The sequence below is a fragment of the Myotis brandtii genome, unplaced genomic scaffold (genome assembly GCF_000412655.1).
Source record: "Myotis brandtii unplaced genomic scaffold, ASM41265v1 scaffold1612, whole genome shotgun sequence".
Classification (NCBI taxonomy): Eukaryota; Metazoa; Chordata; class Mammalia; order Chiroptera; family Vespertilionidae; genus Myotis; species Myotis brandtii.
In genome coordinates, this window is record NW_005355890.1 from 833,480 (window position 1) to 849,036 (window position 15,557).

The following is a 15,557-nucleotide window of genomic DNA, read 5'->3' on the forward strand; positions in this document are numbered from 1 at the left end:
GAGAAAATAAACAAATGGGACTACATCAAAATAAAAAGCTTCTGCTCAGCAAAAGAAACCATCAACAAAATGAAAAGGGAGCCCACTGTATGGGAGAACATATTTGGCAAAGATACATCTGATAAAGGGTTAACATCCAAAATATATAAGGATCTTATACAACAACAAGGAAGACAATTTAAAAATGGGCAAAGGGCCTAAATAGACAATTCTCCGAAGTGGACATACAGATGGCCAAGAGTCAAGAAAATGTCAGTCTCTGATTATCAAAGAGATACAGATTAAAATAACCATGAGGTATCACCTCACACCTGTCAGAATGGCTAGAATCAACAAATCAACAAATGATGAGTGCTGGTGAGGATGTGAAGAAAAGGGAACCCTAGTACACTGCTGGTGGGAATGCAGACTAGTGCAGCCATTATGAAAAACAGTATGGAGGTTCAAAAAAATAAATATGGAACTGCTATTTGACCCAATGATCCCACTTCTAGAAATATATCCCAAGAAATCCGAAACACCAATCAGAAGGAATGTATGCACCCCTGTATTCATAGCAGGGCAATTTAGAATAGCTAAGATATGGAAACAGCCCAAGTGCCCATCAGTAGATGAGTGGATAAAGAAGTTGTAGTACATTTATGCCATGGGATACTATGCAGCAGTAAAAAAGAAGGATCTCTTACCCTTTGAGACAGCATGGAGGGACCTGGAGAGTATCATGCTAAGTAAAATAAGCCAGTCAGAGGAAGACAAGAATCACACAATCTCACTCATATGTGGAATCTAATGAACAAAATAAACTGATGAACAAAATAGATACAGAGACATAGAAGCATAGAACATACTGTGGAATCTCAGAGGGAAGGCGGGGAGGTTGGGTGTGTGGGAAGAGATAAACCAAAACTTGTATGCATATATGCATAATCCATGGACACAGACAATGGGGTGGTGAAGGCTTGGGATGGGGATGGGTTAGAAGGGTTCAATGGGCGGAAAGGGGGTATATGTAACACTTTCAACAGTAAATATTTTTTTATTAAAAAATAAAAACAAAGAAAAATAATCCACAAAAAAGTGCTGGTGAGGATGTGGAGAAAAGAAAACCCTTGTGCACTGCTGGTGGGAATGCAGACTGGTGTAGCCACTGTGGGAAACAGTGTGGAGTTTCCTCAAAAAATTAAAAATGGAACTACCACCTGACCCTGAAATCCCACTAATGGGAATATATCTTAAGAATCCTGAAACACCAGTCAAAAAGAATATATGCACCCCTATGTTTATAGCAGCGTTGTTTACAATAGCCAAGATCTGGAAACAGCCCATGTTGCATTGGTAGATGAGTGGATTAAAAAGCTGTGGCACATTTACACAATGGAAATACTATGTGTCAATAAAAAAGAAGGAACTCTTATTTTTGCAACAGCCTGGATGGACCTGGAGATTATTATATTAAGCGAAACAAGCCAGTCAGAGAAAGACAAATACCACATGATCTCACTTTTTTGTGGAATCTAATGAACAAAATAAACTGATGAACAAAATAGAACCAGAGGCATGGATACATGGAACAGACTGACAGACGTCAGAGGATGGTGGGATGGATGGGACGAAAAAAGGTGAAGAGAATAACCAAAGAACATATATGCATAGCTCATGGGCACAGACAGCAATGCGGTGAGGGTCAGAGGGAGGGGAGGGCAGGGTCTGGATAGAGGTGGGCACAGGGGCATCTGTAACAGTGTCAACAATAAAAACAAAATATTAAACAAATAAACAAACAAAAACTAAAATTTAGAGTGACAGAGTAATTGGCCAAGATCATACTGGGATCAGTGGCAGATCTGAATTTGGACCTTGCTCTGACTTATTGCAAATCCAGGCTTTTAATCATGACATTATACTTCTGCTTAGTTTTATTTTGCAGCTAAAAGAGGTATTGTTTTAAAAATAAGGCCACAGTAAAATCAAATAGCATTTAATTCCTGTTGAAAGAAGTCCTTGGACCCTCACCGGGTTGGCGCTAAGGCTTTCAGCCGTCAGTGTGGTGGGTGGGAGAGAGAAGGCAGGCCAGCACAGGGGTGGCAGTGACTGCCGGGAGGGAGGGAGGCAACACAGACACCTCCACGGTACCCACCTCTGCAGGTGCCTTGCTCACAGTGTCCTCCTTCATGGCGGCCTCCTGCAGCTCCATGGCCTGCTGGATGTACATCTTCCCAGCTAGGATTTCATTCTCCAGCATCGACAGCTCTTTCAGTGAAATGGGCCAATTCAGCCGTTCCAACGCCTCATTTAAAGCTGCCTTGTTTTCCAAGTATCGCATTGGTTTGTTTGCATCCAGCCTAAGGAAGAAAAGGGAAGAAGAAACAAAAGAACAAAGGAAGTAAAGGAAGTGACCATAATAGGAAAAATACGGCAAGATGGTTTTTAGTAAACCCTCTCCTGAGAAACATCCGTCAAAGCCGGTGTTGGGTATCAGTTAACAGAATCACAGCCACACCCTCTCGGTAGCTTGCACAAGTTAAACGTAACCTTCTGTAAACTCTGGTAGGCACTCTTCCTCATGATCTAATTTGATTATCTGATTTTAAAGAAGTTTGATACACGTGACTTTTCCCCAACCATTTCTTTTGGGCATATTTAGAACCCATTTCTTCCTCCCTAGGCCTAACATTTGGTGGAACCAAAAATGTGCTTCAAAGAAAGTTCACACAACGGTCTCTTAGCAGTGAATCTGGAGAACAAAGGAGGAAAAAACTAAACAAACCCACTGTCGGCCTCAGTGCAGTAACTCTTCTCCTTGCCCATTTTAGCGATTTTGCTCTCCTCCTTGAACTGTCCCGGTTCATGGTTTGGGTGCACAGGGAACAGCAGCTGGACTTTCTAGGAGCTGTTCAGGTGGTGGGATGGCCCAGGTCCCGGAGTCCACTTCCAGTCCCACTACCAGGGAACCACACTCGGTGGAAGGAGAGAGAGGGGGTGGGTGGGGAGAGAGCTCACTGCATCACTGTCATCACTGACTGCTGAGCGTCACCTCCTTAGACGCAGGGTGTTGGAGGAAGAGTGCAAACCCAGCACAACCACAGGACTCAATCCACAAACAAACTTGTCTCCCGATGACAGCAAAAATTCCTGTTAAAAATCTAACTTGGAGTGACGTCAGCAAGATGGTGGAATAAGAAACCCTAGGCCTTCGTTTCCCCACAGAGATACCGACTTATCAACAGTATACGAACCAAATTGCCTTTGAGAGAATTCCAGAAACCACGCAGAGCTTCAGCACGCCACAAACCCAAGAAGAGCAGCCACTGAAGTGCGTAGGAAAGTTTATTGCATGTTGCCTGGCCCAACCTCTCCCCAGGCACAAGGCAACACAATTGAGAGAAAAACTTCTTCCTTGGGAGGGAAAGAGAAAGGGGAATATGCGCCCAACATTCTGGCTTGTTGGGGTCTGTCAGAGGGACTGGTTTCTGTCTATCTGACTCACAGTGCTGATGGGATGGGCTGTTCACTTGGATGCCGGGTTAGGGGCAGCTGAGAACAAAGTCAAGTCCATGGCTGCCACAGCTCCAGAGATCCTGCAGCACCAACCCCAGACACCAAGGCTCCTGAAAAGCAACCCTCTGGGAAAGGACGCACACAAGCCTGGAGAAGACACACCCCCAGGAAAGAGTTGAGAGGTTCCTGGGATCTCCAGCCTGGATGATTGCACGAGGTCTTCCCCATAAGAAAACAGTGTATAATGACTGGGAGAGGCGTCTGTTCCTTTCAAATGCTCTAAACTCAGCTAAAGGTGCTAAGGCATACAAAGAAATGGAGAAAGATGGCCCCATCAAAGGAACCACTTAAAAATGGCAGTATTATCTCAGTGCCAACACCAGACAAAGAACTAGAGAAAAGAAAGCTACAGGACCATTGCCTTTAGGAATAGAGTGGTAAATAGCCTCAACACAATGGCAGCCACCAAACCAAACCGAGCATCAAGCACTGCACACCAGGACCCAAGTGGGATTCAACCCAGGCACGTGAGGTGGTTCACCTGAGGAAATCAATTGATTTAATGCACCACAGCCATCAGCAGAACAAGGGAAAAACCCACACAATCATCTCAATAGATGTAGGAAAAGCATTTCACAAAATCCAACAAATACCCCTTATGATAAAAACAATTGAAGCATAGTAACCTCCATCCTGTATGAAACTGCTGTTTGAAACTCCCTACTATTGTTAGATAGTCCCTAGTCCTGTAAACTCAGTCTGTTATTCTATAAAATGACTTTGTTTTTAGTTCAAATAATAGAAGATAAACTTAACTGTCTGACCTTGCAAGCTAGCCATCCAATGTAATAGATAATTCCCATATTCTTATGCCAAGTGCATTCAAGGTTACAACTGTCTGTAACAATAATTCACACAGAGCCCTTTGTAATATCTGCAAACAAAGAGGCTCGAAAAGTATAAATATGGGAGACTTCCTGTATGTGGGGTTCAGAATTTGACAGAGGTAATCTGCTCTGAACCTGCGTGCAATAAAGATGACTCCTAACTAATTGGCTCATTAGGCGTCTTGTCCAGCTCGCTGATTTGCGATACAACACAATGAGCAAACTAGGAGTAGAAGGGAACTTCCTTATATGATAAAGGGCATTTATGAAAAACTCTCAACACCCCACCCAGTGGTGAGAGATTGAAAGCATTCCCCTGTGATCAGGAACAAGACAAGATGCCCCCTTCACCACTGGCATTCATTCAACCATGTGCAGGGAGTGGAATCCAGATAACTAGACAAGAAGGAAAACATAAGGCCTACAAATTGGAAAGAAGTAAAACTATCTCTATTTCAGATAGAGACAATCTCACTCCATATATAAAAATTCACTCAGAATTGATCAGTGACCTCAGTGTAAGAGCTAAAGCCAGAGAAGTATTAGAAGAGATTACAGGGGTAAATGTTCATGACCTTTTATTTGGCAATGGATTGAATTCTTAGGTTTGACACCACAAGTATAAGAAAAAGTAGATAAATCAATATCATAAACATTAAAAACTTCTGGGGAGAAAAGGGAAATTATCAGGAATGTTAAAATATTGACCTGATAAAGGCTGAACATCCAGAACTCTTCCAACTCAACAACAAGAGGACAAACAACTCAGTTTAAAAATGGCTGAAGGACTTGAATAGATATTTCACTGAAGAGACGCATATGGCCATATGAAAGATGCTCAACATTACTGGACCTTAAGGAAGTGGAATTGGAAACTATAGTGAGATATCACTTCACACCCATTAGGATGGCTTCAGAAGAAAAGAAGGAAAGTACGCAAGGATTGTGGAAGAACAAGAACCCACACATCTTGCTGGTGGGGATGTAAAATGGTGCAGTTGCTGTGGCAAACAATTTGGTGATTCCTCAAAAGTTAAACATAGAATTGCCTGTGACCCAGCAAACCACTCTTCGTTATGCACTCGAGAGAAATGAAAACCCATGTCCACACCGAGGCTTCTGCATGAATGTACACCCATCAGCGGGTAAGCAAGCTGGTAGATACACACAATGGATCACTACTCCGCAATGAGCAGGAATACAGTACTGTCTATGCTACAACTTGGATGAACCTTGAAAATGTTAAGTTTTTACATTAACGAAGTAAAGGAAGCCAGACACAGAAAGTCACACAATGTATGATTTCTTCCATATGATATATCCAGAATAGGCAAGTTTAGAGGTAGAGGGAGAGAGGGGGAGGGGAAGGATTACTTAATGGGTACAAGGAATTTTTCTGAGGTGATAGAACAGTTTTGAAACTAGAGGGAGGCAGTGGTTGGTACAACATTTTGAATAATTTAAATACTATTGAATTGTTCACTTTAAAAAATTTAGTTGTAGGTTATGTAAATGACACAAAAAATTTTTTTTTAAAGTGAGGAACTGGCTTACTTTTCTTTTTCCTCTTGAGATAATGCTCGCCAGACAATTTTATTCAAGCGCCTGTTTAAAAAAAAAAATTGAAAACAATTAGTACCAACACCTCGTTTCATAGCAAAAGGCTGAGCCCAGGTTCTGAAGGGCAGTGCAGGGCGAGCGCAGGCCAGCTTCCATCCCCACTGGCCCACACTCCTCCCCCAGGCCACTCGGAAGCCCTGTAGCAAAGGCGGGGCAGCTCCCAGCTCTGTCAGGGAAGACCAGGCCAGGGAGAGGCAGCAACAAGCTGGGCCTCGTGATCTCGCATGAAGACACACTGCTGTTCTTCCAAAGTAAACATAAGTATGGCGTTAATTTGCTTCTTTAGACTTTCTTCTGCCTGGATTCTCCGAGCAAAGGAGGTTGCCAGGGTCACCCAGCACAGGAGTGCGTCACACTGTGGAGACCTCACTTTCCAAAGGAAGCCTCCGGGAGGCGGACTGATGAGGGCCTTGCTCGCCCCCACCGCTAGTTGGCGATGCTGAGACTAAACCTCATCACTGAGCAGTCTGCAGAGGTGCTTGTCAACCCAAGAAGAAAGGGGGAGTTGGAGCCTGATGGTTTCTGTAGGTGGGCGGAGCTCCTTCTCATCACTAACCAGCGATGCTTCTTGCAGGGCTCCTGCCAGGCCTGTGCTGACCCTACGTCGCTACCCACCAGGCTCCTGCAGTGCAGGGCAGAGCACTGGCCCAGGTGTGAGCGGCTATCCGTGAAAAAACTGCTTCAGTCAATGAGGGGGGAGAACACGGTCACTCTCCACAAGCCATTCTTCTAACCCCTGGCCCAGCATCAGTCACCAGGGCTCTGAGAACAAACTTGGGGGTTTTATCCTGCCCTGCTCTCCTGGCACAGAAAGGGGGTGCACAGGCCAGAGTCAGGCAGCTTCTCGTCCTGGACTTGGGGAGAGGCTGTTCTGTGGAATGGGGACACTGACAGTGCCCTCCCCGTGTTACTGCGAGGACTCAGCAGGGGCGCGCGTGTCTGACACGCGTAGGTGCTCGGGAAGCGATAGAATCAGGGAGTAGGAAGTAAGCCAGCTCGGTGGTCCTGTCTCACCTGAAGTTGTTGGTTCTTTGGGGTCTATTTGAAAATTGGGTTTCTTTAACCATGTGGTTTATGCAACAATGATCAGGGCTTCTGAGACTTCAAAATGATTCATGGGTCAACCAAAGGACTTGTATGCATGCATGTTAGCATGACCAATGGACACAGACACTGGGGCGGTGGGGGCTTGCCCTCGGGGGTGGGAATGGCTGTGGCGGGGGGGGGGGGTGTCAATCGGAGAAAAAGAAGAAATATGTAAAACTTTAGACAATAAAAAAATGATTCATAGGATGCATTTTGGGTTTGTGTGTGTGTGTGTGTGCATGCACACTTTTCTAGAAAAAAAACTTATTTAAAAATCCTCCTAAATCTAAACCTTGACAGCGGAGGCAATGTACTAGGGAGGCTGGGCGTGTGGACCAGGGCTCAGAGCTACACGGGTTCGGGTTCAAATCTCAGGTCTCCACTGGCTGCTGTGTGAGCCTGTGTGATGTGACTCTTTGAAACTCTATTTTCTTATCGATGAAACAAGGATCGCAGAACCCACTTGGCACTGAGAGAACTGGGATGTATGTCCAGGGGTGGGCAAAAGTAGGTTACAGTTGTTGGAAATGGAAAAGGACATGCAGGCGGTGATTATTACAGTAGCTTCGTTCACTCAGAAGGTTGTCACATGGTCCCGTGCACTTACTTTTGCCCACACCTGCCTGCGACCAGGAATAACCCCGGGCTCATGGCCTCCAGGCTCTGGAGAGGGGTGAGCCACGCTTGGCAGGCTGAGAAACCATTGGTTTAGTGGATGTATGTCCAATTACTTAGCACGTCTAATTTTAATTCCATCCTTTAGAAAAAAACTGTTTCCAAGAGCACATTTTCATCACCTCTGTTATTCCCCTATTGTCCATCTTCACTAAATAGTGTAAAGCACACGGCCAAAAAGTGGGTGGGTGTGAGCTGAGGACAACTGAGAGTGTGGATCCCCGCTCCACGGACGGGAGGGGATGGAGACCCTGGGAAGTCCCTTCACATGTGGGATGCGGGTGGTCCCTATGGGATGCGGGTGGTCCCTATGGGATGCCCGAGGGCACTGGACACAGGGCATCTCTGCGCTGGACTCAGGGATGCTCCTGTGCAGTTTTCCTCTTCCGTTGGATGGGAAGAGTGAAATCCGCCTGGGGAGTGACTTTCACTCGCTTTCCATCTCTCTGCCCCACAAACCACTTATAACAAGAGTGGCTCATTTGCAAAGTAACCTGTCCTAACGACACTTCAGAAGTCTAGGCGGCAGCCGATCAGTAAGTAGAGGTTACTAACATGGTCTCCCATGATCTGAGGGCTGCAACCTTGACCTTAGACTCAAAAAAAAAAAGCGGCAGAGTAATCACCCCAGAATCCAGCTGGTCCTGGCAATCTCCATGCAGAGCCAGTACTCAGACACACAAAGCCAACATTGCTGCTTCCATTCTTTTTTTTTTTTTTTTTTTGCTGCTTCCATTCTTAAAATACTGCAACAGAAGTGCTCCCGCACACAGGCACTCAGTGTGACCAGAACAGCTAGTTTATGCCGCCATGTTGGCCGAAGGGCTGTGAGCCTCCCATGTGCCTGCTTATCCCCAACCGTACAGGTGACGTCTGGCTTAGTTGCGGTGGGAAACACCTTAGAAATATTATATTGCGGATGGGGTGGGAGTAACTGTCTCATTACTTTGCATATTAGGCATGTCTTTAGGAAGGTGGAGCAAGGTAGAAAAGGGTATTGACACTCATACCAACAAAATTCTTAAATACTATTGAACGCAAACGATCAGGAAGTTTATCCTCTGTAACAGTAATGTCATATTCTGTATAATAGTAAAGGATAAAAAAGCTGTGGGACATTTACACTATGGAATACTGTGCAGCAGTAAAAAAGAGGGATCTCTTACCCTTGGGGACAGCATGGATGGACCTGGAGACTATTATGTTAAGTGAAATAAACCAAACGGAGAAAGACAAGTATCACATGATCCACTTATTTGTGGAATCTAATGAACACAATGAATTGACCAACAAAATAAGACCCGAAGCATGGAGGCATGGAACAGACTGACCTACCTCGATGTGGGGAGGGGGGGACGAGAAGAGATAAACCAAAGGACTTATATACTTTTACGCACAGACCATGGACACGGGCATAGGGTAGTGAAGGCCTGGGGACTGGGTACGGGCTGGCAGGAGAGGGGGAAGGGGAAAAATGGGAGAGATCTGTAATACTATCACCAATAAAAAATACATTTAAAAGTTGGAAAAAATTAATATTATTAAACAATAATGTTAAACAATTCATTTAATATAAACATCAAGTTAATAACACTAAATAATACAAATGTAGTCAACATTAAAATTAGTCATTAAAATTAATGTCATTACTAATAATAACAGTGTATATACTGCTTCGCTAAAGGTACTAGAAGGCTTTCCAGACTCACTCACGGGAAGGGAGGAACGGGCGAGTCACTGACTGCACTTTGGTTCTCAGAGGAATCAGGGCTGCATAACAATGAAACTCATCTACTTATGGTTCTTCAGGGTCAGCAGATTCGGGGGATGAGAGGGGAGCCCGCTGTCAGGACTCGCCACGTCCATGTCCGAGCCGCGAGTGAACCCCGGAATTGCCTACCTCCCTCCCCACCCGAGGCCGTCCCAGGCTCCCCCAGAGCAGGCACTTGGAGAAGGCAGGTATTGGAATGATTCAAGGAAATTAAATGATAATAGGAATAATATCATATTACATTTTGAATAGCTGAATTTGAAGAATTTTAATGACTTAACTTGAATTAGATCAAATTAAATTTCAATAGTCAAGTATATAGAGTGACATCCGTTAGGAGGAAGAGGCCCAGGGGAAGGCAGGTTGCCCCGGCCCTGCCACCGGGAGCGCCGGGCGAGGGGGGATGGGCAAGGCCTCACTGAGGAGGAGGGAGAGGCCCACTGGGCAGAAGAGGCATAAATATATGTTCGCAAAAAGGCATATTGCATATCTTAATACTTAAACAAAAAAGAAAAAGAAAGTCTAACAGGAGAATACTGTCGTTTCAAAATTGTATCTGCTTCAAACCACAAGGGGCGTATAGGCGTCTTGGAAATGTGGGGAATTGTTTGTAAAAAGTAATTTTTACTTTCAATCAATCAAGACAATATAGCTCATGCTTTTATGTCCCCCCTCCCTTGGGAAAGGGAAGAGGGTTTGAAACTGTTGGCATGTTGGGGTGAGGTATTTAACGCAGTGCCGCACAGGGGGGTGTCTGTGTTTGCTGCGGCTCCTGCTGAATTGGCTATTTCTTGCAGGTGAGTTTTAAACAGTTGCTCCAGATGAGAAATCTAAGCTAAAAGAGGAGAAAACAAGCCAAAACAAACAAATCCCAGGGCCCTGCTTGGGAGCTGAGGAACACTCACTTTTCGTAGGACTTAATTGCCTGCTCCACCTTTTGCTTGTAGACGTTGAGCTTGACTCCTTGGGGGTTAATTAATGTCATCTTGTTTGTGTCATTGCACACGTGTGCCAGAGGGAACACCTACACAGCAATGCACAGGAAAGCGTCATTGGAGAGGCTGACATGTTCTTTCAAAGGTGGCGCCACCTGCTACACAGCATGTTTTCCTGACTTTAAGGTCAATATAATTGTAGCAAATTATAACATATAGAAAGTCGTTAAGAAAAAAATCAAGAGATATCGTTGCTAACCTCTTTTCTTCCCAAAACTATATCTTTATAAAATCACCACCACATAAAAAGAAGACAAAACTGTTTGGGGAACTGTCGTCAGAACCAGTGTTGGCTTCATGAACTCTGTCCATCAATGCACCGTAAGAAACAGGATCTCATTGTTGCTACTGGTAAATTACTATTCGGGTTATACAACTTTTTCATATATTTAATTTAATTTCCTTTTGAGAATATCTGATGATAGTTAACATCTTTTGACCACTTTCCTTATCAGTTTATAAGAGGTTCTTTTTTTTATTGATTTCAGAGAGGAAGGGAGAGGGAGAGAGAGAAACATCAATGATGAGAGAGAATCATTGATTGGCTGCCTCCTGCACACCCCACACTGGGGATCGAGCCCTCAACCCGGGCATGTGCCCTGACCGGAATCGAACCTGAGACCCTTCAGTCCACAGGCTGAAGCTCTATCCACTGAGCCAAACCAGCCAGGGCTATAAGAGGTTCTTATACATGTCAGATGGAACTGCGTTCTGCGAGAGCCCAGAGCCCCAGGCTCCGCTCTGGGCTGTCTGTCTGCACCTGCTGCTGCCTTCCGGGCTGGATGCCTCTGCCTGCACCTCCGTACCTGTACATGACACACTCAGCTCTTCCCGGAGTGTAAGATCCCCCAGAGCAGGGACTGGGTTTTAGTCACGACTGTATTCCTATCACCCCGCACAGTGCCTGGCACATAGTGTGCCCGCAACAAATATTTATTGATCGATAAACAAATGTTCACAAAAAGGCATATTCCATATCTTAATATTTAAACAACAACAACAAAAAGAAACTAACCAACAGGAGAATATTAAGCAATATTGTTTCAAAATTGTATCTGCTTCCAACCACAAGGAGCATATAGGTGTCTTGGAAATGTGGGGAATTGTTTGTAAAGAGCAATTTTTACTTTCAATCAATCAAGACAATATAGATCATGCTTTTATGTCCCCCCTTGCCTCCAAAATTACACAAAAATAATATTGCTGTTGTTATCATTTAAAATAAAATACATAGAAAGGAGAAGGCAGGGTGGACATTTTTCTAGAGATGAACTTGGACAGAGCTGTGAGCAGATGAGCAGGGCTGAAGCTGCGGGCTTGCTGGCTCCCCCTAGAGGTGGGGCAGTGGGCTCCGCACAGCCAGCGGGTGGAGGGTGAGTGCTCCGTGAAGGACAGGGCCTCAGCGGGCTCAGTGCCTGAAGCCAGCCCTGGTCTCAGGGTCCCCCACCCCCGGAAAGAAGGCCAGGCTAGGAGAGAGGGCACTGAATCTCTAACCCCCCCCCTCTGGTTCTATATTCCAGTGTCACCATGGAGCTAGAGGGCTGAACGCCAATGAGGAGGCTCAAGGGATGGACTGAGGCAAGTGCAAAACAGGAGGAGAAAGAGTAAAAAACAGATTAAAAACGCTTGTTAAAATGAGCCAGCATACTAACTCCAAAATGCGCACACACACACACACACACACCACACCCCACAACTGATAGCTGAGCAAGTCATCAGAATGTCAATTCACTAAAGAAACTAACTTATGAGCCATCTAACAATGACTTTATATTAATTATGATTTAAATGAATTATTAGATTGTTCAAAAATGTAAAAGTCATATAAAAGTACAAAAACATACAGAGTACCATAAGAACAAATGAATGGGAAAAACAACAATATTTTAAATAATAAAAGAAATCTCTCTTGGAAAAAACAGTATTGAAATTGAAAAGTAAATATATTAATCTTGTTAAAACATCAAGACCAAAACCAACAAGAAAATAGGCAAAAATTCAGAAAACTGATGAGAAAATCATAAAGTTAAGAGGCCACATAGTCAAGCCTCACTACTTGTCAGACACATGAATTCAGCGTGTGGCTTCTAACAGTCTCTGTCAAAGGCAGGAGCCAGAACAGTGGGTCGACTGGCCTTTGGGAACTAAATGAAACTTAGAGAAAAAAAATCTTTCAAAATAGAACTACATATCACATAAATTTCCCAGGGGGGCGAGCGGGGGAGGGGTTGGAGGCGGGAGACAATCCCAACAAAAGACCTTTACATTTCTATCACCTCTGGGGATAAAAAACCATTACAAGTCTCTGACTAGCCCTCCAAGTTTGCCAACTGATATGGCTTAGTCACAAATCACCACAAAATGCGTAGCAACACCATCCCATTCACCATGATCAGCGTGGCCCCTCCCTTCACACACTAAAGAAAGCCAGCAGGTCAGGTTCTACTTCCCTCTTTTGTGGACTTGGACCGCATGCCGGGCATGGCCATAGTGTGCTTCAGTGTGGAAACAGCTCAGGGTTGTGCGGATCTGGCTTGTGCACATGCAGACTGAAGGAAAGACAAAGTCATACTCCACACCTTCAATCTGTGGTCTTAGTTTTCACAACATGGTGGTCACGTGAAGGTCCCATGGGATATTCTCTTTATGATGTCAAATTTACTGTGACTATGAGGTCACAGGGGCTGGGAGGTCAGCTGGTGGCCGCCAGCTGCTGCCAGGAAGCCATGGGGAGGGGAGGCGGTCAGTGAAGAGCCTGGCAGCTCTGCTTGGGAGGGAATAAACCCTGCCCACACCTCCTTTGAAATGGTGCACTTCTCACCTCTTCTAATGCAAATAAATATAACCAACTGATGAGAGACCCTTCTAGACAATATCTGATAACAAAAGGGAGCCTCAAGGTATAGCCTACTCAATTCTCTGAGGTTAATCTATAAACCTCACCGCATGGATATTAATAATCACACCTCGTCTGAGGAGATTTTAACTAGAGGGAGGAAGTGAAGGAGGGAGACAGACATTGACCATAAAGGCAGAAGAAATTTCTAGAACTCATGGATAGCCGATCTGGGCTGATTCTGTTAGAACTTTTCCCACTGTTGGGCCAGAGATAGCCTAAAGGAGCCACGGTACTTGAGAATAGCTTTATCAATAATGATAATAGTTTATTCTTTACTCTCTGCCAAGCGCTAGGCACTCTGCCTATTTCCTCACCCAAGCCCTGTATCAATATATTCATACATGCAGCTCCTGTTATAGGGCCTGCCTCTCCAGTAAACTCTGTCGTTCTTTATTCCTTGTAAACATGCTAGTTTCTAGTACTAACCATTTGTTGAACATATGAAAGACTAAAATTATGTATCAATTAAAAGAATGGCCAAGGCTCAAAAATTTTAAAGTTCATCTATATTGTAAAACATAATTAAGTTTGGATCCCACCAAATTTGAAGCCTTGGTAACTGAGGTAAGAGATGAGTGTAACTTTGCTATTTTTAAAGAGGTGTTTGCTAAGTATAGGTGAGCAAGGTTTTAAGAAAGGTATTTATTTATTTATTTATTTATTTTTTATATATATTTTATTGATTTTTTACAGAGAGGAAGGGAGAGGGATAGAGAGTTAGAAACATCGATGAGAGAGAAACATCGATCAGCTGCCTCTTGCCCACCCCCTACTGGGGATGTGCCCGCAACCAAGGTACATGCCCTTGACCGGAATCGAACCCGGGACCCTTGAGTCCACAGGCCGACGCTCTATCCACTGAGCCAAACCGGTTAGGGCTAAGAAAGGTATTTAGCTTACATAAGAAAACTATTCTTGAACAATAAAAGAATAGAAAAATAAAATGAAATACCATTTCATATAGCAACTGGCAAAGTCCTTAAATGTTAGTGTTCTACATGATAGCAGAGATATAGGAAAAGAGGCATTCTTAAAATTCCAAGTAAACTGCCCAATAATTCGGGTAATAGTTAAATAAATTGTAGTAACTCATATTATTGAATATTAGTGCAACCATTAAAATCACCCAAAAATGGTCATTACAAGGAAATACATTCATAACATATGCTAAATAAAGAAAGCAGAATACAGCCCTGGCTGGTGTTGCTCAGTGGTTATACCATTGGCCCACACACTGAAGGGTTGTGGGTACAATTGCCAGTCAAGGGCATGTACCTGGGATGTACCTGGGTTGCAGGTTCGATCCCTGGCCTTGGTTGGGGTGAGTAGGGGAGGTAATCAATCGATGTGCCTCTCTCTCTCTCTCTCTCTCTCTCTCTCTCTTTCTTCCTTAACCTCCCTCCCTCCTTTCACTCTGCCTAAAAATCAGTGGAAAAATATCCTTGGGTGAGGATTAACAACAACAACAAAAAGCAGAATGCAGAACTGTGCACACAGCTATTAGTTGCTAAAGTACTGCAGACAGAATTTTACCTGACAACATCCTGTGTTTATAAGCAATCCCACAATCCCCCTTTTGAAATGAGAAAATAGCATGAAACTGATATTTAAGTATTTATTGTTCAACCCTGACTGAATTCACCAACTATTTTTTTTCCCAATAAAATCAGCTCTTCCAATAAGTATCCACACCTTGCTGCCAGCTTGGCCAAGAAAGGTCTGACTGGATATGTGCAATGAAAATCCAAGAGCTGTGCATATCCTGGGTGGGTAACTCTGCGTACAAATAAAACTTCGGTTGCACAAACTGTCGAGTGCTGAAGCCTAGGTGTGTGCTTTTGAACTGCAATGCCTCCAGCCTCCAAAGAGCAGAATGAAGGCAGGGCCACAAAATTAACTGGCAAAGCCAATAAGACCATTCAAAAACCCCTGAAAATATGCTATTTACTTCACTGTAGATTACAGTATAGATGACATCTTACTTTTTCTTTTTTTTCCTTTTTTAAAATAATTTTTATTTCTTGAAGTATTACAAAGAGTATTACATATGTCTCCTTTTTCCCCCCCCTTGACATTCCCCCGGCCCCTACCCCCTAGTGTCTTGTGTCCATTGGTTATTCTTATAT

General features: G+C 44.0%; 1 protein-coding gene across 1 annotated transcript in view; it reads right to left on the reverse strand.

Annotated features, from left to right (window-relative positions):
• VWA3B (von Willebrand factor A domain containing 3B) overlaps window positions 1-15,557 on the reverse strand; it is a 151,194-nt gene that overhangs the window by 27,537 nt on the left and 108,100 nt on the right. Inside the window, 3 exon segments of the mRNA XM_014536417.1 lie at window positions 2,138-2,342; window positions 5,940-5,990; window positions 10,443-10,561. Coding sequence (XP_014391903.1) covers window positions 2,138-2,342; window positions 5,940-5,990; window positions 10,443-10,561 — 375 coding nt within the window.